This window comes from Myotis davidii, unplaced genomic scaffold (genome assembly GCF_000327345.1).
Source record: "Myotis davidii unplaced genomic scaffold, ASM32734v1 scaffold1246, whole genome shotgun sequence".
Lineage (NCBI taxonomy): Eukaryota > Metazoa > Chordata > Mammalia > Chiroptera > Vespertilionidae > Myotis > Myotis davidii.
In genome coordinates, this window is record NW_006297510.1 from 537,052 (window position 1) to 560,061 (window position 23,010).

Genomic DNA, 23,010 nt, shown 5'->3' on the forward strand with positions numbered 1-23,010 from the left:
TGCTGACCACGGTGTTCATCGGTTGACGTTCAACCACTGAGCCACCGCAGCCTTGCGATTCTTTTCTTTTTTAATCTTGAAAGTCCTCTTAAGGCAAGGCTAACTCTTTTTCAAACCTGGGAAATGCACACCTCATCAAACTTAGCATGGTAATAGTAGTTGTCAGCCTGGAATACTGTTGCTTTCCCTAGGCCCCACTTTGGGGTATTCCTGGGATTTTACAGGAGGGGCCAGGATGCTAAAGATCTCGTAACACATGGAACAGGCTTGCATGATGAAGAAGTGTGTTCCAGACTACCACATCAATAGCATACCATTAAGACACACTAGACTAATACAGTACTATCTATAAGCTTCTCGGGTGTCACAGATCCAGTAAGTATGTCAATGAATAAAGCAAGACCAGGCCTCAGTGTCTGGGACACTGTAGAAACTAGGCAAGATGGAGAGTATATGTCTTTTCTAAACCAGGGAGTGACTGCTTAGCCTCAACCAGATGCTAGATCTGATTTTTCAGAGGAAAGCTAGATATTCAAATTTTTATGTAAAATTTCAATTTTAAAGTGTGGCTCAACTTTTTTTTAACTCTGACAAAGCAGATGGGTGGGCTGGATTCAGCTCACAGACCATTGGTTTGTAACCTGTAATGTAATCATTTTAGTAAGTTAGCTAAAATTCTGGCACAGGTAACCAGGGCCATAACAGCACTGACCATATTTGCTGGGCTCAGAAAAGTTTGTGGAAAGAAAGCACTCGGTGTCAAGGTCATTTTCTAGAGTTTGGAGAATTGTAGCATCACAAGAGAGCTCTTGAAGAGCATACTCTCTTTGGAAGGAGGAATTCTATTGGGAGAAATCCCCGCAGCTGCTGTGTCTTGTGGTGCTGGCACTCCTGAATTGGGGGAGGTTGTAGCTGCACTACTGGAGGAAGCCTGAGTGATTCCACGCTAAGCATACTATTCTAAGCCCCCAGTCTTCATCCTGCCTTCAGAAATAAGGGCTTGACCCCGCAGACACTCCTGGGTTTTGTGGCTTTGGAACTGTGTGATTTATGCCTTCACTATTTCTTCTTTCTTGATCTAGGGTTACTGCCTACACAGCTCCACAGTCCACAGCTGTGGCCATCTGTGTTTTTAGTGGGGGTGTTTCAAGGGTGTCTCAGGAATTTGGTCACATCCTAGTCTAGCCAGTACAGTTCAGATAGTGCTTGAGTCCTCTGCCTGGTTTTAAGGTGTCAAATCATCAAATCATAACTTTAATATTGTATAAAAACTAGCATCCCAGTATAATGTTAAGAGACAAACTCCATGTGTACTTTGCATAGTTGTTGCATACATTGATAAACAGTTGATCCTTGAATGTGAGGGGTTTAGGGTTGCTGACCCCATGCAGTTGAATATCTGTATAACATTTGATTCCCCCAAAACTTAATTGCAGTTGTCTTTCAGTATGCATGGGGGATTGGTTCCAGGACTACTCCCCCCACTTCTACCCCCTGCAGATAAACAAAATCTGCAGGTGCTCAAGTATCTTATATAAACTGGCGTAGAACAATGCATACAGTCAGCCCTCTGGATCCGCAGATTCCCAACCAAAGATCAAAAATATTTTTTACCTGAGGTAGGTTGGATTTTCAGATGGGAAAGCCAAGGATACATATAGCCAACTGTATATTCATTGAAAAAAATCTGCACATAAGTAGACTTGCGTGGTATGTTGGTCTAGGGCGTGGGTGGGCAAACTTTTTGACTCGAGGGCCACAATGGGTTCTTAAACTGGACCGGAGGGCCGGAACAAAAGCATGGATGGAGTGTTTGTGTGAACTAATATAAATTCAAAGTAAACATCATTACATAAAAGGGTACGGTCTTTTTTTTTTTTTTAGTTTTATTCTTTTCAAACGGGCCGGATCCGGCCCGCGGGCCGTAGTTTGCCCACGGCTGGTCTAGGGTCAACTATATATTGACAAGAATAGACTGTATGTTTTGACCTGTATCATTTCCAATCTATAAGATAGTATATGACAATGCTTCATTTTCGTTGTATTCTATGGGCTTAAATACAAAAGTACGTTATTGTAAAACTTGAGTGTTTGGTGTGTGTTTTTAAGATTTTTTGAGAGAGGATGGGAGAGGGGGAGAGAACATCAATGTGAAAGCAAACATCGATCAGCTACCTCTTGCGCACCCCCACCAAGGATCAAGCCCGCAACCCTGGCATGTGCTTTGACCAGGAATGGAACAGGGGACCGCTCAGTGCATGGGACAATGCTCAACCAACTGAGCTACACTGGCCAGGGCTAATTTTAACGTGTGTGTGTGTGTGTGTGTGTGATCTGTCCTGAGATTTCTTTTTTTTCTTTATTAATTAAGGTATTACATGTGTGTCCTTATCCTATTGCCCCCCCACCCCACTCCCATTCATGTCCTCACCCCCTGGTGTCTGTGTCCATTGGTTATGCTTATATGCATGCACACAAGTCCTTTGGTTATTTTTATTAATTTCTGAGAAGAGAGGAAGATAAAAATAGAAACATCGATGATGATGTCATACCCTTTACCCCTGAATGCTTCATTGCCTAATTCAAGTCAGTAAATTTAACATTAATAGAACACTTTTTCTGATCTACCATCCACATTTCAATTTTTTCAATTGATCCATTCATTTTAAAAAATATTTTCCGCATTTAGTATAGGATTCAGTCTAGGATTGGGTAGCCAATTTAGTTGTCATGGCTCTATTCCTTTAATCTCTGATATTTTCCTAGCCTTAAATCTTTTATGACACTGGCATTTTTAAGATGACATTCTCACCCTCTCCTACTCTCTACATTTTTTTAATAGAACATTTCTCATTCAGGGTTTGTCTTTTTGCTCATGAGCCATTTCAGGTTACGAATCCATGACTGGAATACTATAAAGTGATATGTTCTTTTTGGGGTATCACATCTGGAGGTGAACGCTATCTGTCCTTTATTGATGATGTTAATTTTTTCACCCAGTCAAGATGTTGCTCAGTTTATCCACTGTATAGTTAAAAATTTCCCCTGTGCAACTAATAAAAAAGTCTTTGGGGAGATACTTTAAGACCACTTATTTATCCTACTCCTAATTCATATTCCCCTCCCTAGATTTATTAACCATTGATGATTTTTGCTTGAAGCAGTTTGTATACTGTAATAGCTACAAAATGATTTTTCTAGCTCTAGCACTCTGCATGTTTACCAGTTGGATTCTACTGTAAGCAAAAGCTCTCCCTTCTCCACCTATGTAAGTGTGTATTTTTAACTATTATTGATATGGACTTATGGGTTCCTCTCTTCTACAGGCCTGTAACCCGTTAATATCCTTAATTGATGTGGTGCTTAAACTGTCACAGATTTGGCCAGTGGGAGCCTCTTTAGGCTGACTCACAGGTCCTGTGACCAGCTCCCATTATTTTTTGAGTACTTCCTCGCTCTCTGGCATAACAGCACATTTCAGGTGGAGCTTCAGTTTTATATGAGACCTTCAGGTACACAAGTGGCTTCAGTATAGTGTTTGGCTCTCCTGTGAGAATAAGCACAGCCTGCTGTGGTAGCATAGTGGATGGTCCTCTAGCCCAGTGTAGGAGGAGAGGCAAGGCAGTAGGACTAAGGAAGGGGGGGGTCACTGGAAGGTGCCAACATAGAGGGTATCGGTATGACTTTAGGAAGCAGAGTGGAGGTCGGACAATAGAAAAGTGTCTCAGGCAGATAGATGCTTGTAGGCTAATGCCCTGAGAAAAGGCAGTACACGACATCTATGCAAAGGATGGAGACAAGATCAGATTTGCATCTAAGAAAACAAATAGTCTAGCTGTGACGTGGAGGAAGGCAAGACCTATGGGGAGACCAGCAGGAAGTTGATGAGAATAATATTCAGACATGCCCTGAATAATAGTAACTAATGCTTCATGACTTATGACTGTTTTCCATTTAAATTATACTACTGTTATTGCCATTTTACAAAAGAAGCTTCAAAGTCGTAAGGATTGAATATCTTTTCTACAGACTGATAAACGCCAGAACCAGGGTGTAAACCATGACCCACTTGATCTCACACACTGTTTAGTTGGTTGTGCAAGAACAGGAAGTCAAGGATCACACCCTGATTTCTAATTTTGTTAAGTGAGTGGTAACGTTCATGGAGAGAACAGAAAGCCTTTGGGGAAGGGCTGTGGTAAGGAGTTCCTTTTTGGACATAGTGACTGATATCTTTGGGTATATCCTTATGGTGCTGTTTTAGGCAGTTGGCTATATATCTGGAGTCTTGGAGAGAGTATGAAGCTTAAGATATCAAATTGGGAATCATCAGCCTTTAAAAGTTTTTGAAACCTTAGTAGTGGGTGTGATCACTGGGCAAAAACATGTAGAATAAGAAGAGGCAGTTTAGGGCAAAAACAAGGGAAACATTAATGTGATAAGAGGTGGGAAGAAACTAGGCTACTATGATGTCACAGAGACTATGAAAAGGAGGAGTGATTGGTAGTGTCAGATGCCTCAGAGATCAAGTGGCATAGGGACCAGAATATATATCATCTGGATTTAGAGGAAGAGAGATGATGGAGAGAGTATTTCAGTGGAACAGTGAGATGAGCCACATTAGAATGAATTGCAGGGATTGGAATAGTACAAGGTGGCCAGAAGGCCCATGTATGTGCACACTGGAAGTGATATATATTCTTCACCCACATTTTACTTTTTTCCTCATGTTCCTTAGACATCTTTCGTGTAGATGGTTGGAAGTCATTAAGCAGTCCCTAATGGCTCTTTTTACCTGTGGTTAGGTAGTCTTATACATAGGAGTTTGTGAACACCTTATAGATACAAAGAGTACCTAACTCTTGGTAGTCTTGGTTTGGAAGGAAGAAGAGACATCTAGATGCCCAGTAAAAGTCAGCAGATTGCATGCAAAATGAAATTCTGTGCATATAATGAAAGTCAAATTAGAGATTCCATAAAAATTCAATAAATTTACTTTTAATTATCTACGTAATTATAAACCAGCAAAAGTAATTCAGTATTTTATTTTTAATTATTTTTAACTTTTAAAAAAATTGATTTCCGAGAGGCGGGGGGGGGGGAGACACACACACACATCGATATAAGAGAAACATTGATCAGTTACCTCCTGCACACACCCTGTCCAGGAATCAAACTGGTAACCTTTCTGTGCACAGGATAATGCTCAAGTAACTGAGCCCCACCAGCTGGGGCAAATAGTTTTATTTGTAAAATATTCTGTGTAGCCAAACTGGTTTGGCTCAGTGGCTAGAGCGTCGACCTTCGGACTGAAAGGTCTCAGGTTTGATTCCGGTCAAGGGCATGTACCTTGGTTTCGGGCACATCTCTAGTAGGAGGTGTCCAGGAGGCAGCTGGTCGATGTTTCTCTCTCATCGATGTTTCTAACTCTATCCCTCTCCATTCCTCTTTGTAAAAAATCAATAAAAATATATTTTAAAAAATATTCTGTGTAGTAGTCTACATTGCTTTAAGGAATGGTATGATTTACAATTCTGGGAACTATTTGCAAGAAATAGAAGATTGGGTGTGAGATAACTCTCCCTTATGTGTGTGATTTAGACATGTGTCTTACAATTATCACTTCCATGGAATCTTATGAAGATGCAGGTGATTATTTCTCATTCTTAAAAATATTTGACTATCTAGTGACTGAGCACAGCAGAAATATTATGAGATTGTATGGTTTACACTGTATGGGTTTGGGGTTTTTTTTTGCCTTTTGAAAATGGGGAATTGCCTGGTTGGTGTGGCTCAGTGGTTGAGCATTGACCTGTGAACCAGGAGGGCATGGTTTGATTCCTGGTCATAGCACATGTCTGGGGTTGCAGGTTTGATCACCAATAGGGAGTGTGTAGGAGGTAGCCAATCGATGTTTCTCTCTCATAGATGTATCTATCTCTCTATCCTTCTCCCTTCCTCTCTCTCTCTCTAAAATATCCATAGTAACAAAATAGTAAAAAATGGGAAATAATAAACCCTGGCCAGTGTGGTTCAGTTGGTTGGAGCGTTGTTCCAAACAACAAAAGGTGACAGGTTCAATCCCCCATTGGGGATTGTGTGGGAGGCAGTCAATTTACTAGTATGTTTCTCTCCCTCCCTGTCTCTCTCTCTCTCTCTCTCTCTCTCTCTCTAAATCACTCCTATATAATAAAAGGCTAATATGCAAATCTACCAAACGGCAGAATAACCGGTTGCTATGATGCACACTGACCACAAGGGGGCAGATGCTCAGTGCAGGAGCATTAATGTCATGCACTGGGCCTCTAATTTTTAAATAAAAGGGAAATAAGGATTAAAAAGTAGGTTGGTTAATTGACCCTTGTGCTGCTAGTTGATTTATGATTTCATTATCACTGCACAAGTTGCTTTATTTACATGGGTGCTTAGCTCAACTAGTGTCAGTATAATCCCACATCCTGCCATTTTAGCACCTGTCCCAGTGGCATCAGAGCTAGGTGAAAGCCTAGCTGGGAAGGTCTGACTATTGATGGGCCACCAGCATCATTTTTTAAAACAAAGGATTGCATATTTCCTTTTTTTTGCCCAGTTATTTCATTTAGATATTGGGTTTCCTTCACTCAGACTTTAAATTCAATCTTTTGGCTTCAAAGTACAGGGAGAATATAAGGCAAACAGGACAGGCATGCTTTGTGGTGATATTATCAAGTCCTTGTTTTCTTATTTTATTATTTCAGACATCAAAATAATTGTGCTGCTTTAGAGAAGTGATGTGATAGACCTTGGGAAAACATGACTGATTATATATATAAGTAGGATTTCTCAAGGCTGGGAAAGTATGGTTGCCAGATAATACTACTATGTATTTTTAATGTAACAGCTTTTTTTTTTTTAACAATTAACTGAAATTGAAATTGGGGGGGGGGGGAGGGTTAGCTTTTCTTACTTGTGTTTAAACCAGTAATGGCTATATTACATCAGAAAAGTCTTTGGCTAGGTTGAATTTGTCAATTTCCAACCTTCCATTTTAATATATTAATGGTTTCTCTTTGAATAAAATGAAATATGTAATTAAATTTAACCATACCTTAATTTCTTTTAATAGAAAATGACTGCGGTGTTGGAAGACCATTGCTATTGGAAAGCCGGTTAGCATCCATTTCCTAAGAGAAACTTGACCACCATTTGCTCTGGCATGGCGCAAAGCAGTCCACAGCTTGATATGCAGGTTCTCCTTGACCTCCGACAACGTTTCCCTGAGATTCCAGAGGGTGTGGTGTCTCAGTGCATGTTACAGGTAGATTACCCACCAATGATAGTGATATTAAGCTACATTTTACCTTATTAGAGCTGGCTTTGTATTGTGACAACTAGAACTCTGTTAAATTTTCTTGTGTAGGGGGCAAGGGTGACACTTAGAGCAGGATTTCTCAACTTTGGCGCTATCAACATTTTAGATTGGATAATCTTTATTGTGGTGGTAAAAAATTGTAGCAAATAAAATTCTCCTCATATTTCAATTTCTTGGGTTGTGTCATCAGTCCCCAAAAATGTAGAATTGAATTTTGAGTCTCAAATTTATAACTTGTTGAACTACATACTTTTGAGTCTATTTTTGAAAATTTGTAGAGTTCACTCTCTTTCTTACTGTTTTTCTACTTAGTAAATGCCACTAAGGCCACTTTCTTTAATCACATTCCTTTTGTCTTATCTTCTAGTGAAATAAAGTTCTTTCATCTCTGATAGACCATGTTTTCCCACTCAAGAGGCAATAGACTTTTATATCATCCTTCAGAGGATCTCAGTGTTTGAGGTTATACCATTTCCATATTTAGTTGACATTTGGAAGCAGCACTTCTGTCTTGCCCACTGGATTCCTTCACACAATCAATTCAAACTCTACCTTACTACAGTATGAGTGGCTCAGGATATAACCTAAGCCTATATACAGTTGAGATTAATGACGATTAAAGAGAGACTCACAGAACAGAGGTGGTAACAGAAGTACTTCCTTTGTTTGCAAGCCCTTCTACTAGGTCTAGAACTTTGGGTCAATTATTTTAGTGTTACAGCTTGTCTTTGTTTTTTCTAACACACATTCCATCTGAATTTCTACTCTTTAGCCTCCCAATTCAGTCTCTGGTAGCTACCACCCAGGAGATGGAGCACAACTTAATGGTGGTGTATTGGTGACACCGGATAAAGTGGGGTCCCCTTCCCCATTGGGTGCTGCCAGGGGTGGAGCCCTTGCGATATCCCAAAAAAAGAAATTTTCTGAGACTTGCACGGGAGGATGAGTGTTGTTTGTTTGCATGGAATTACGTCTCTAGATTTCCGAAGTCTCATTTCCTTTATCCAGTCATAGAAGAAGTATAGCTGGGGTTTCAGTAGAGCTAGAAGCAAAGCCAGGGTCCAGAGTTTCCTTTCCATGTTGAAGACAGCTTCAGTTCAGCATCATGTCTGGCCTTCCCTTTGCTCCTTTCCTATCTATATCATCTATCTATCTATCTATCTATCTATCTAAAAGGCTAATATGCAAAGTGTCCTCTTGGGAGTTTGACCAGGAGTTTGATCACTTGCTATGATGTGCGCTGACGACCAGGGGGCGACGCAGAGTGAAGGAAGGCCCCGACCAGCAGCTGGGGAAAGAAGGCCCTGGCCGGCAGCCAGAAGGCCCCGATTGGCTCTGATCGCCGACCAGGCCTAGGGACCCTACCCGTGTATGAATTTCATGCACTGGGCTTCTAATTATTAATAAGTAGCTTAATTAATTAGTTAATAATTAATAATTAGCTTATTACGATATCAAAAGTATTTCCCACTGCAGTGAAACCAAGTGGGGCTCTGGTTTAAAGCATTAGCAATCTCCTAGGGCCCCACCTAGCTCTGACTTTTTTATTTTATTTTACTTAGTTCTTTATCACCTGTAATTTTTCATGCCTTAGTTGTTTTCATGTTACTTGCTAAACTGAAAGAATGAAACTAAATTCAACTCACTGAACATTTGGTGATAACTTTTTCATTAGTCTTTTACTCTTTTGTTCCTTTGGAATTAATAGTTAATTGATAGGGAACTTACCTCCTACCAGTCAGAAAATATATGATACTCAGTAGTTTGCATTTAAAACATAAACCTTACATCCTATCTCAGGGCTCTCATCCCTCAATTTAGGATCACTTTTTGAAAGTATGATGCTTTTTTTGCATCGGTCCTTTCCAGAGAGTTCATATATGTCTTCATAAAAATTATGACCTCTTTAAACAGTTTTGATTTTTTTATTCTTCATGCTTACTGGTTGAAACGTTTTTTATCCATTTTTTTTCTTTGTAAGATATTTACCAGGTTAAATATGACATTTGAATCTATTCTGGTGGTATTCTTTTTAAAATACTTAAATATCTTTTTTTTAATTTTTTTCAGGAAAATTTACTCAACTTGTCACTGTAGACATATTTGAAATAAGCTGACAAAACCAACTTTGTATCATTTTTAATTTGGATCCTTTTTGCAACAATACTAATTAGGCTACCTATTTTCAGTGTAGAAAATATGAAATTTCCAGATCATTAATACAAATGTCAAATAGTGAAGTGTCCATAACTGCTTTAGGTTTCAAATAAAACTCTCTAAGTTTGTCTTCTCCTCTTAATCTATCAGTTTATAAAAATACTTTAAGGAGATAGTCTTATTTTCACTTTTCATATTTTTTTTCTTCAGCTATGTCAGTGACATATGAATCCTTTGGCTCCAAATTTGCTTAATATCTAGCTTTCCTCTCTTGATCAGCATGATTTCCAAAAAAGATAAGAAAAACCCCAGACTTTGAATTCTAATTATTTTCTTTTTAAATTTTAACATTATGTGTGTTTTTTCTGTGGATCATAAAGTATTTTTTAAAATATTTGAATTTGATTTCAGAGAGGATTTATATGCCCTGGCCGGTTTTGCTCACTGGTTAGACCATCAGCCTGCAGACCTAAGGGTCTCAGGTTCAATTTCTGGTCAAGGGCAGGTACCTCGTAACTCAGTTGCAGGCTCAATCCCTACCCACCAGGTCAATGCTCATGGTGGAGGCAACCAATCTATCTGTCTCTCTCACATTGATGTTTCTCTCTCTCCTACTACTCTCTATGAAAATCAGTGGAAAAATATTATCTGGTAAGAATTTAAAAAATGAAAAGCTTTATATAAGGAAAAGGATAAAATTTACTTGTGGAATGTTCAGAACATCAATTCTTCAAATTTCTGATTCTTCATTTTGCAAAGATTTGCTTGACCAAATCTTCTTTTACTCCCTAAAGCTTTAGTGTAGTAATGTACTTTTGGCCTAACATCCTCTCCCTTGAAATTTTTGCGTTTTAAGGGGGAAAGAGCAGGAAGTCAGGAAACCAAGAATCTAGACCTGGCTCTCCTGTTAACTAGTTAAGTGCTTGTTGTCAAGCCATGTAATTTTTCCAGGCATCTCTTTTCTTATCTGTAAATGAGTTGCTCTTGTGTAGATGAAACCTAAGAGTTCTTCCAGCTCTAAAATTGCAGCATTGCCCGGCAGATGTGGCTAAGTGGTTGAGCATTGACCTATGAATCAGGAGATCAGGGATTGATTCCCCAGTAGGGGGAGTGCAGGAGGTAGCCGATCAATGATTCTCTCTCATCAGTGATGTTTCTATCTCTCCCTCTTCCTTCCTCTCTGAAATAAATTAAAAATAATAAAATAAATAAATAAAATTGCAGCGTTGTATGTCCTATCTTAGGTTTAACCTCAGTTGGTTCTCGGCAGAAGTATAATGTTTCATTTTTGTATAAAATGTACTTTTCCTTAAAATAAATATGTGGTAATAAGTATGTAATGTGCATATTTGTATGCATATTTATGAACTACAGAGAAGGTAGTGATAATTAAGAAACGTTAATAGATTATTTCTTTAAAATTTTTTTAATGTTTTTATTGATTTTAGAGAGAGTGGGAGAGATAGAAACATCCATTGATGCATCAACACTGATCAACTGCCTTGTGCACGCCCCCTGCTGGGGATTGAGCCCACAACCCGGGCATGTGCCCTGACCAGGAATCAAACTGGGGACCTCTTGGTGCATAGGTAGATGCTCTACCACTGAGCAACACTGGCCAGGCTTTTTTTTATTTATTAAAAAAAAATTTTAATTGATTTTAGAGCCCAACCAGCATGGCTTAGTGGTTGAACATCAACCTATGACCCAGGAGATCATGGTTCCATTCCCAGTCAGGGCACATGCCCAGGTTGTGGCCTCAATCCAGTAAGGGGACTTCAGAAGGCAGCTAATCAATGATTCTCTCTCATCATTGATGTTTCTATCTCGCTCTCCCTTTCCTTTCCTCTCTGAAATCAATAAATTTTTTTTAAAAAAATCTCTTAAATACACACTAAATTTATGAAAGCAACACAGAACAGAACAAAACAGAGCCCTCCTCGCTACAGGAACATTTTCTCACTCATCCAGTAAAAATTGTGAATTGCATTATATAAAGAAAAGTCCATTCAACAAAAGTGGACAGTATTGTAAATAACTTTAAGTGACCACCCATGTAACTTGTATTTTATTTTTTAAAAAAAAATAAATTTTAATTGATTTTTTATAGAGAGGAAGGTAGAGGGATAGAGAGTTAGAAACATCAATGAGAGAGAAACATCGATCAGCTGCCTCCTACACACCTCCTACTGGGGATGTGCCCACAACCAAAGTATATGCCCTTGACCAGAATCAAACCTGGGACTTTTCAGTCCGCAGGCTAACGCTCTATCCACTGAGCCAAACTGGTTAGGGCTGAATTTTATATTTTAATGGAAACTATCTTATATCTTAAAATTAAAAAAGAGGGACCTGTTAATAGTTTCATTACTGTCGATTGGAACATCTAAAATGTTTGCTATTTTCATATCTGTGTGTGTATAACTCAAAAAATTAAAATCCTTAAATGATTTTGAAAGTTTACCAAGCTACCTTTCATCAGGTAAAAACTCAAGACTGTAGGATTATGAAGAATTTCAGTAAGTCAGCCAATACCAACTTTTGCAAAGTCATGGAGTCATAGTTCAAAAAGTGGACTTTTTTTTTTTTTTTACTTCTTTGTTTAGCTTAATCTTTCATAGTGATAGAGACAGTTGAAGTTATATAGGGATAACTTTGGTTAAAAGAAAAGTGAAGGCTGCTTTATATTTTTTTTCTCCTTTTGTGATTTCAGTGCCTTTAGAAAGCATGGTTATTTTCATGTTTAAATATTAATGATGGCTATTACTTATACTTATATATTGCAGCAATTGTGGTGAATATAAGATTAGCCCAACATTTTAAATTTTTGAGATGTGACAAGTATAAATGAGTCCTGGAATTGGAGTCAGAAAAGTTGGGGTTGAGTCACAATGTTCATTAGTAGGTTCTTTATATTTTGGTAGCAATAGCGGTAGCACTAGTCATGTAAACTAAATGTCTATAAAATTATTGTTTGAGATCTCCTTTCAAGGATAGATGACCATGAAGAATTTTGTGCTTAAAATACTGTTCTCTGCTAATTCCATAACAATCACATTTGCATAACACTCTGGCAAAACTTGACTTCCACTATTAGGATTTTTTAATTTTGCCAATTTACCTTAATCATTTTTCTCCCCTAGAATAACAACAATCTTGAAGCCTGTTGCCGAGCCCTTTCCCAGGAGAGTAGCAAATACTTATATATGGAATACCATAGTCCAGATGACAACAGAATGAATAGAAATCGCCTTTTGCATATTAACCTGGGTATCCATTCTCCTAGTAGCTACCACCCAGGAGATGGAGCACAACTTAATGGTGGCCGAACACTGGTGCATAGCTCAAGTGATGGACATATTGATCCACAGCATGCAGCAGGTAAACAATTGATATGTTTAGTTCCGGAACCACACTCGGCCCCAGCTGTTGTGGCTGCTACTCCAAACTACAATCCATTTTTTATGAATGAACAGAACAGAAGTGCAGCTACTCCTCCTTCACAGCCACCTCAACAGCCATCTTCGATGCAAACAGGAATGAGTCCATCTGCTATGCAAGGGCCTTCACCTCCTTCATACATGCACATACCTCGGTATAGTACAAATCCAATTACTGTTACAGTATCCCAAAACCTCCCTTCTGGACAGACTGTACCAAGAGCTTTACAAATTCTTCCACAAATTCCAAGCAATCTCTATGGGTCTCCTGGTTCTATTTATATTAGACAGACATCTCAGAGTCCATCAGGAAGACGAACTCCTCAGAGTACCCCATGGCAGTCCTCACCACAGGGCCCAGTGTCTCATTATAGCCAACGTCCTCTACCTATTTATCCACATCAACAGAACTATCAACCTTCTCAGTATTCTCCCAAACAACAACAGATCCCTCAGCCTGCTTACCATTCGCCACCTCCTTCGCAGTGTCCTTCACCCTTCAGCTCTCCACAACACCAAGTGCAACCTTCGCCGTTGGGCCATCCGAGTTCCCACGTCTTTATGCCCCCTAGTCCTTCAACTACTCCACCTCATCCATATCAACAAGGACCTTCTAGCTATCACAAACAGGGAAACCATTCAGTAGCTTATCTCCCATATACAACATCTAGCTTACCCAAAGGATCCATGAAGAAGATAGAAATTACAGTTGAACCCTCTCAAAGGAGTCCTTCGCCTATCAGTAATCAGCAGTCTCCACGGAATCAGCACTCGCTGTACACAGCCACCACTCCACCCTCAAGTTCTCCTTCAAGAGGGATATCCAGTCAACCAAAACCTCCATTTAGTGTTAATCCTGTGTATATTACATATACACAGCCAACTGGACCTTCATGCGCTCCATCACCATCTCCTCGTGTAATACCAAACCCAACTACAGTTTTTAAAATTACCGTAGGCCGAGCAACGACTGAAAATCTTTTAAATTTAGTGGACCAAGAAGAACCTTCTGCAGCCCCAGAACCTATTCAGCCCATTTCAATGATACCAGGCTCTGGGGGAGAAAAGGGAAGCCATAAATACCACAGGAGTTCTAGTTCTGGATCAGATGACTATGCCTATACACAAGGTACTTTTATCCCTTTTATGAAAATTAATCTTTATGGTTGGGGTGGGAACTCCTATTCAAAATGGGGGAATTAATATTACCTATTTAGTTTTAATTAAATGTTTAGTAGTTACTTATTAAATAGTGGGCAGTAGCATTGCTATTAAGAATAGGGTTAGTGCTTGAGAGCCATCTACAGACTTAATTTTAAAATATGAAAATGTAGAGTAATGACCTAATAAGGTTTTTAGGAAGAACAGTCATTGTGAGAAAAATACAGAATTTTTAAATGAAATTGATACTGTTAAAAATACAAACTACAGAGTGGGAAAAAAGATTTATAGAGGCTAAAGTTCATCAAGGTGAAAGAATTTGAATCTTTTCTAAAAGAGGATGGCTTGAAGGATGCAATGATATTTATAAGAAGTTGGATTGATAATGAAGAACAGTGTTAGATTAAAAATGGGCCTAAGTATATATGCATGGCCCTTCAACACAGACAATGGGGCAGTGAGGTCTTGGGGCAGGGGGCAGGGGCGTTCTGGAGGGGGTCAGTGGGGGGAAAAAAGGAGACCTATGTAATACCTTCAACAGTAAAGAATTATTTCTTAAAAATGGACCTAAGTATATAGAACAGAGTTTTTAAAAGGTCTATTCAGATTGTTTTAAGACATCTGAGAATTTAATGTTCTTTTAGTATATAAGAAGGGAAGTAATATCAGTACGCTTGGTATTTAAAACAAGGAGAATCTTAGGGAAACTATGGATAACAGAACAAGAGGGACATATAATGTCATTTTGGCAGCAGTTACAAGCTAAATTAAAGCAGATATGAGCGTAGGCCAGCATTAGAAAGACATGAAAATTAATGCCAACTGAAGTTAGATGACAGGGTTCCTTACAGGTATTCTGTACATTAGCTATGCATATAGAAATTTCCTGCTCACTTGTTCAATGTTATTCTCTGCAATTACTTTATCTGTAATGCTATAGCCTTGCTGTTGCATCAGCGAGCAAGGATGGAGAGGTTAGCAAAGCAATTGAAACTTGAGAAAGAGGAGTTAGAACGATTGAAGGCTGAAGTTAACGGTATGGAGCATGACCTAATGCAGAGACGGCTCAGAAGGGTCAGCTGCACCACTCCGATTCCAACGGTAAGTTGGGATGTGTTGGATAGGAATGTGGGGGTGTTCTATTTCTGACAGAGTTTTTTGTTTGTTTTTAAACAGTGGATGAAGAACTTTCGCCTTCAATAATTCTCATCAAAATAACTTGATGCTTTATTTTTTTCATATGTATGAATTCCATAGGCTCATTAGTATTTTCAAATACTGACGATTATAATCAAGCTATAGATCTCATTTACAAACGATGCATTGTGTCAAAATAGAAATGAAGAGTGCACCCTGAGCAAATATTTTATAAATTGTTCTCATGTATTCTTCTAAGCATATATATTTTTCCAAGCATTAAAAAAATTATTTTTCTAAGTATGTTAATTCAAATGAGCTACAGTGAGATCAGTATGAATTTTGGGAGTGCTGACTATGGACTTATTAAGGTAGAGCAATTTTGTTACATGTAAATAATTGTAGAAACTAAGATAACAGTATTGACAACAGTCCTAACAGGAACTACTCTAATAAAAAGATTTGGATAATATATTTTTAACATGTTGGTTAATCTATAATAATAAAAGTGTAATATGCTAATTAGACCGAACAGCCAAACAACCTTCCGGGCGTCTTTCTGGACAACCTTCCAGACTAAACCGGCGCTGCGAGGGCTGTGGCTGGGAGGGCCGAGCCCCTTGTACGAATTTTGTGCATCGGGCCTCTAGTATTTAATAAAGATCTTAAACAATTCTGAAAAATTTGAAACAAGTCTCTAAAATCTTGGGACATCACAGATTTTATCTGATCCAACCACCTATCATTTTTACCTTTTAATGTTCAGTCAATGACCATATTTCATTGTTTGTGATTATGGTCCAATGTTAGGTGCTTACTTCATACCTGCTAGTGGGAGGAATAGATCCATCAACCTATAAGAGAACTCACATGTTAACTAGTTTCTGTATACACTCAGTGTACTTCTCTGCTCTATCACATTCCTCGTGCTAGAATGCCATTCTAAAGCTCTGCATGTACAAATCCTGTCTGTTTTTCAATCCCTACATTTTTCACAGAACCATTCCTCATTTTCTTACTCTCTCTAAACTAAGGGTAATCTCTCTCTCAAAGTTTATAAGTTTAGAGAAGTGGGCTTATATGTCAGGCCTCTTACAAACAGATTGAAGGGGAAAAGGGTAAGCAACCACTGCCCTAAACAGTGTAATAATTGTTGTGTAAGCAGAGAGGAAAGGGGAAGCCATTTTAGAAGGGAAAAGAACATGAGGCTATGGAGATTTGAAATCAAGACAGAGACTTTCAGGAGGCAGCAATTATACTTCTTTCACTTAAACTGAGATTTCTGATGTCTTAACATGTTCATGTTCATAAGTGGAATGGGACTTAGATCTTGAACACTAGGTTGAAGTGATTGACCTTTATTCTGCTGGTCATGTGGAACCAGTGGATGTTTTGAGAAACAGGCATATTTTTTGTTTGTTTGTTTTTAATATATTTTATTGATTTTTTTTTTTACAGAGATCAAGGGAGAGGGATAGAGTTAGAAACATCAATGAGAGAGAAACATTGATCAGCTGCCTCCTGCAGACCTCCTACTGGGGATGTGCCTGCAACCAAGGTACATGCCCTTGACCAGAATCAAACCTGGGATCCTTCAGTCCACAGGCCAACGCTCTATCCACTGAGCCAAACCCATTAGGGCTTTTGTTTGTTTTTATTTCCTTACCCAATGACATGCTTAGGAGAGAGGAAAAGGGAGAGAGAGATAAACATCTGTTGGCTGCCTTGCATACGTGCCCTGCCCAGGGATCGAACGCACAACCCAGGTATGTGTGCTGACCCAGAATCGAACTGGCAAACTTTCAGTGCACAGGATGATGCTCAACCAACTGAGCCACACCAGCCAGGGCTGAGAAACAGGCATCTATATATATAAAAGCCTAAGTGAGCGTCTGACCGTACAACTGGTAGCTATGACGCACAGTGACCACCAGGGGGAAGATGCTCCAACCGGTAGCTATGACATGCACTGACCACCAGGGGGAAGATGCTCAACACAGGAGCTGCAGTGATTTGGCAGCTGCAGTTCTTGGGTGACACACCCGGAACCAGAGAGTAGGGAGCCCAATTCTGGGGTGTGTCACCCGAGAACCACCCTCGCAATCCGGGACCCCTCGGAGGATGTCAGAGAGTGGGTTTCCACACGATCCCCACAGGCCAGCCCAAGGGACCCCACCAGTGCACGAATCAGTGCACCGGGCCTCTAGTATTTAATAATTTAGTGAATTTTTTTATAATATTGAAAACTCTTGGAATATTACAAAACTATAACTGAAAGGTGATATTTCTGCCTCATTTTTTCTCACTTGAAATCTTAATTGAGTCCTCTGATGAGGGGAGATACTGAAGAATGTAACTCATACGGGAAACCACTGTAGTTGTTGGGCACTTGGGAGTCCTTTGGGTACTTGTAGGGCATAAACAAACTTTCTTAGCAAAGAAGTTATTTTCTCTAACAAAACCATATAAGATTTGATTGTCAACCGCTTGCTATGTGATAGCCCCTACTAAATAAAGCCCTATTGGTTTTTTTGTTGTTGGAAGTAGAGAACTGTCTAATGTAGCATAGGTTATTTAGTGTTTCATAAAAACCCAAATTTTAGATGAGAGCTTTTTTAAAAAATATATTTCTTTATTGATTTCAGAGAGGAAGGGAGGAGAGAGAGATAGAAACATCAATGATGAGAGAGAATCATTGATCGGCTGCCTCCCGCACACCCCCCACTGGGGATCGAGCCTGCAACCCAGGTATGTGCCCTTGGCCAGAATCGAACCTGGGACCCTTCAGTCTGCAGGCTGACGCTCTATTTATTGAGCCAAGCCAGCTAGGGCTAGATGAGAGCTTTTATTGATGACACTTCTTTAGAAAAAGGAGGAAGTTGGTAAAACTGCTGTCCTGGGCTATAATTTATTTTTAACTTTTTATTATAGAGTATTTCAAAGATAAATAAAACAGTGAACTCCCATGTAGCCCTCATGTAGCCATCACCAAACTTCAGAAATTGATAGCTCATGTGGGCGATAATATTTGAGAAGTGAGAAATTTGAGTATGTGATTCCCCTGTGTTTCTGCTGCCAGGCCTACAGTAAAATGGAAGACTATTAGGAGTGCATGGCTGAGGGACAATTATGGATAAGACAGTGAGCTCTCAATTCAGGTGTGAACTTGAAACCTACTTCTGCTGCTCTCATGTCACGCATATATCTTTGGATAAGTAACCTTCTCTATGCTTGTTTTCTTTTCTTTTTTTTTCAAAACATATTTTTATTGATTTCAGAGAGGAAGGGTGAGAGAGAAACATCAATGATGAGAATCATTGATTGGCTGCCTCCTGCATGCCCCCTACTGGGGATCCAGCCCAGAACCCAGGCATGTGCCCTTGACTGGAATTGAACCTGAGACCCTTCAGTCCACAGGCCGACGCTGTAGCCGCTGAGCCAAACCAGCTAGAGCAATGCTTGTTTTCTTACTATATGTCAGTACCCATCTGATGGGATTTTTTGTTAGGATTAAATAACACATTAAACAATTTATATAATGTTCAACAAATAGTATAAAATAAATGTTGGTTGCAAGATACCGGAAAGTATGCTTGAGATACACAAATCTGAAGTGTTTTGTAAAAATGATTTCCTTTTTAACTTTAGGAACATGCATAACACAAGGGCATATTATATGTAGGAAATTAATCTGAAAACAAAGGATTTTGTCAGAATCTCCTTTTTGTTCATACAGGCTCATTTGAGGCACATGACATAGTTGAAAGAGTGCCCATATAGGCTCTGGAGCCAAAACAGCTCTGGCACTCACAGGTTATATCTAATTTCTCTGCAGTTGATTTTCCATAACTAGAAGAGGGAATTATAACAAGTACATTTTAATAAAAAGACAACTGTATATAAAATGGCTGGCATGTTGTAGGTGCTCAGTAAACAGCTATCCTTAGTTATCATTGTCCCACTCACATAGGATTATGTAATAGAGAATTGACTTTTTTGCTATGGAGTTTGTATTGCTACCTTCATGTTTTCAAACAAATTTTTTTTTAATCAAGCGGTATATAAAAAATTTGTTAAAAGTGTGACTAATGAGACTGGAATGCACATTCCTGACCAACTCTGTGTACAGTTGCAGAAACTTAGAGGAGCTAAGGAGGAGGGTAAAAGTACAAGATGCATGCCCACCATCATTTTTCTCAATCTACTATTTGCAAAGCATTGTATTAAATGCTGTGAGAGATGCCATCTCTTAAAGAGATCTGTACGTAAAAAGATATACATATATCTGTCTGAATCTGTGTGTGTGTGTGTGTGTGTGTGTGTGTAAGAGAAAAGATAGGCAGTAAATCAGAAGCGCTTGCTAACTAAATAGTAATATTAAATGCTTCCGAGTTCAGAGATAGAAATGTTAATTTTTTGCTGGTAATGTTCAAAGATGAGACGATTTCTTGGAGAAGGGGAAAATCTAAGTTATATCTTGACAGATAAGTAAGATTTTAATAGGCAGAGAGCTGTTAATTACCCGCTCCCCCAAGTTTTTCTCCCATTCATCTTGTTCTGACTAACTGGGTTTTTGAACTAACCCACAGCTTTGAGTTTCAGATACATAATTGGGGCCAAACCACCAAAGACCATCAGTGGTCTTCAACATTGGTCTCTGTGAGACATCTTCCTAAAGTGCTGAAACAGTAGGCTCAAGGTATTTCTGTCACCTTTTGAAAAAAGTGTAGATATAAACATCCTGGTAGTTTACAAACAACTGTAGATTATGCACAGCCAATCTCGAAGCCCCTTCACCATGAAAAACTGTACTTTTTGACAAATGTAGTGACGTGCAAAAATGGCTTCCCCCCCTCAATGAGAAGCTTTGGAAAAGTACATTGGAATCATACAGTTAAAGAGTTAGTTTAGTGAGTTCCAGTGGTAGTGCTGTCTTTGGAAATGAGCCTGTTGATAAGAGCTTTTGTTGTTGTTGTTATAAGCAAATGTGCAGTAGTCTCTTGACTATAAAGTGTATTATAATATTTGCATACTTAGTTACAGAGCTTGACTATTCAGGGAAACCTTGGCTAAAACATTCCCTCCCACCCCAATATATAGGTAAGATCAGCTCCTTCAGGTACTTGACTTTGCTGATATGATTCTACAAAGAAAATAGGTTCTTTCACATATTCCTAGGAAGACAGCATCACTCTTTGAAATCCTTGAACAAGTGCTTTATCTTTAATACAAATGCTCAGGTATGTTTTAAACTCTTAATATTGCCTGGTTGATAGACAAGTTATAAACACTTTACGTGCTAATGTCACATTGTTTACCCATAGGAATAAGAAAAGAAAAGCAATCCCTAATAGATGTTTCTAAATGACTTTTATGTTCCCCTGGCATTCTAAGGGATTGTAGCTCTTATTTTAAACGTTTGATACCTGCTAATTTAGAGAGCATTCCCAGTTAGTCTAGTAATACCTCCTAAGCATAAGATCTTGTGAATGAAAATAACCCTTTTGCTCATTTTTCTTCACTTTTATAATGTATTTAGTTTTTAGCAAAATATGTGTTTTTAACAGAGTGGGATTTTATTTTGTCTTCCTATCATAGCAGATTTTTATCTTTTACTTTACAGAATCACCTTAGAAACTGAGTTATATCTAGGCTGTGCTGAAAGCTTCAGAACCCATGCCACTGGAGTCTAAACCCTAACTTTTTTACTGTACATATATGTAAAATAGTACAAGAATTCAGAATTTCAGAGGAAATGAAGGCTTCCAAAAAGCTTTAACTGAAGAATAGGGCTCTCTTCACATTTCAGTGTCTCATGTATGTCCTGAAAGGCCTAAGGAGTAGGTTGAGCTAGAAAGGTCGAAGCAAAAGGAAACAAAGTTGGAGGAAGAACGGAATCCATTTGTTCCTGAAAGTTTCACATACTAGATTAATTGCTTCTACATAAGTTTATATAGAAGACTTTTATATAAGTGCTATCTCTTTTATAACCTTGGAAAAATTATATAACCCCTGTGCCTCCGCTATCCTCATGTATAAGTTGGGTGTGATATTAGTACTTACTTTGAAAGATTGTTTTTGAAGAAAAATAAGAGAATTCTGGTGAACACAGTACCTGGCACTCAGTGTTAATTAAAATTAGTACTGTTGTAATGTGTTTTTAATATGTTTTTATTAATTTCAGAGAGAGTAAGGGGGAGAGAGAGATGGAAACATCAATGATGAGAGAGAATCATTGATTGGCTGTCTCCTGTACGCCCCCTATTGGGGATTGAGCCCACAACCCGGGCATGTGCCCTGACTGGGAATCGAACCCTGACCTCCTGGTCCATGGGTCGACACTCAAACCACCAAGCCATACTGGCTGAGCAATACTGTTGTAATTTTAACTATCCTGAACAAAATTGAAATCATGGATGTGGCTTGTTTAAAAGGTTCCTACTTATTACAGTTTCCCTTACTATGAAAACATAGAAATAAAATATTCTCAGTGCTCTCTGATTAAAATGGTAGTATTTTGTATGATAGACCAGTCTAGTATTATAGCCTGCCATGTTATATGCAGATTTTTTATATGTGGCCATACTAATGTACCCATTTTACCTGACCATTCCTTGAAAACTATAAGACTTCTTAATCATGCCCTCTTATGGATTAAGGCCATCTTCTTGGTAATAACCAATCAGAACAATTAATATGAATAGCAGTTCTTAAATGTTGGGCTTGATAATGACTTTCCCACAATTGCTATTTTGGGTCCTTTCTTACTAGCCTGAGGAAATGACAAGATTGAGAAGCATGAACAGACAACTCCAGATAAATGTTGACTGTACACTGAAAGAAGTTGACCTCCTTCAATCTAGAGGTATAGACTTGATTATTTGGTAAACCATAAGTAATAGTGTGGTGTTTTAAGCTGCTTAAATAGCAATCATTTTGGTTTAATAGACTTAAGAAATAGTTTTTGTCCATTATAAGATTACAGTCCTGGTAAAGAGATCACTCCAGCCATGGTCATAGATCGGATTGGGGGGCATCAAAAAATAGTTTTACTTTGGTAATTTCATCATTAAGACCGTTCTGTTTTAACTCTGTATTTATCTTTTAGTCATTTACTATAAATATTTTACAAGTTGATTTTTTATAAGTTTTAATTCTAAAACTTAGTAGGTTCCTATTATGTGAATCATCTAAATATTTGTAAAAATAGGGACCCCAAATCAGAATATCAAATTTCTCAGTTTTAAAGTAATTTCCATTTGCCATTTTTAATGTTATCTGTTACATTAAAACATCCAGCTATATCTTAGAGTTTGGGGGTCTTTGTTTGTTTGTTGTGGTGGGGTTTGTTTGTTTTTTTTTGTTGGATTTTTATTGCTTTCTTATAAAAGTGTACTACAGTAGAAGCTCTCTTAACTGACTTTTGTTTACCCAACTCACCAGGGTCAAAATGTTCTTACTATTCTCCCATCAGTGGAATTGTCTGCTTACCAAGAGTCACTTGTGCCAGTTCCTAAACCTTTTATGCCAGTTACTAAACTGGCATGAAGGCAGGAGAAGCTGCTCTTCCTATAAAAATTAAAGGCAAATACCTTTTTTGTTGTTGTTAATCCTCACCCGAGGATATTTTTTCCATTAATTTTTTTTTTAGAGAGAGAATAGAAGGGAGGGGGGAAGAGAGAGAAACGTCAGTGTGAGAGAGACACATCAACTGGTTGCCTCTCACACACACCCCCACCCAGGGCCAGGTACGTGCCCTTGACC

The 23,010-nt window shown here is 38.6% G+C and overlaps 1 protein-coding gene across 18 annotated transcripts in view; it reads left to right on the top strand.

The window, feature by feature from the left end:
• Positions 1–23,010, top strand: part of TAB3 (TGF-beta activated kinase 1/MAP3K7 binding protein 3) — a 67,663-nt gene that overhangs the window by 24,320 nt on the left and 20,333 nt on the right. For 9 of the 18 annotated variants that reach the window (XM_015570127.1, XM_015570128.1, XM_015570134.1 and 6 more), the window contains 4 exons: positions 7,106–7,297; positions 12,652–14,077; positions 15,050–15,210; positions 22,018–22,111. In XM_015570127.1, coding sequence (XP_015425613.1) covers positions 7,196–7,297; positions 12,652–14,077; positions 15,050–15,210; positions 22,018–22,111 — 1,783 coding nt within the window. In that variant the 5' untranslated portion in view covers positions 7,106–7,195. Of the gene's footprint in view, positions 1–1,436; positions 1,620–3,207; positions 3,269–7,105; positions 7,298–12,651; positions 14,078–15,049; positions 15,211–18,325; positions 18,405–19,835; positions 19,946–20,346; positions 20,487–22,017; positions 22,112–23,010 lie in introns of those variants that run through there. The other 9 variants (XR_001515425.1, XR_001515426.1, XR_001515428.1 and 6 more) reach the window with 9 other exon arrangements.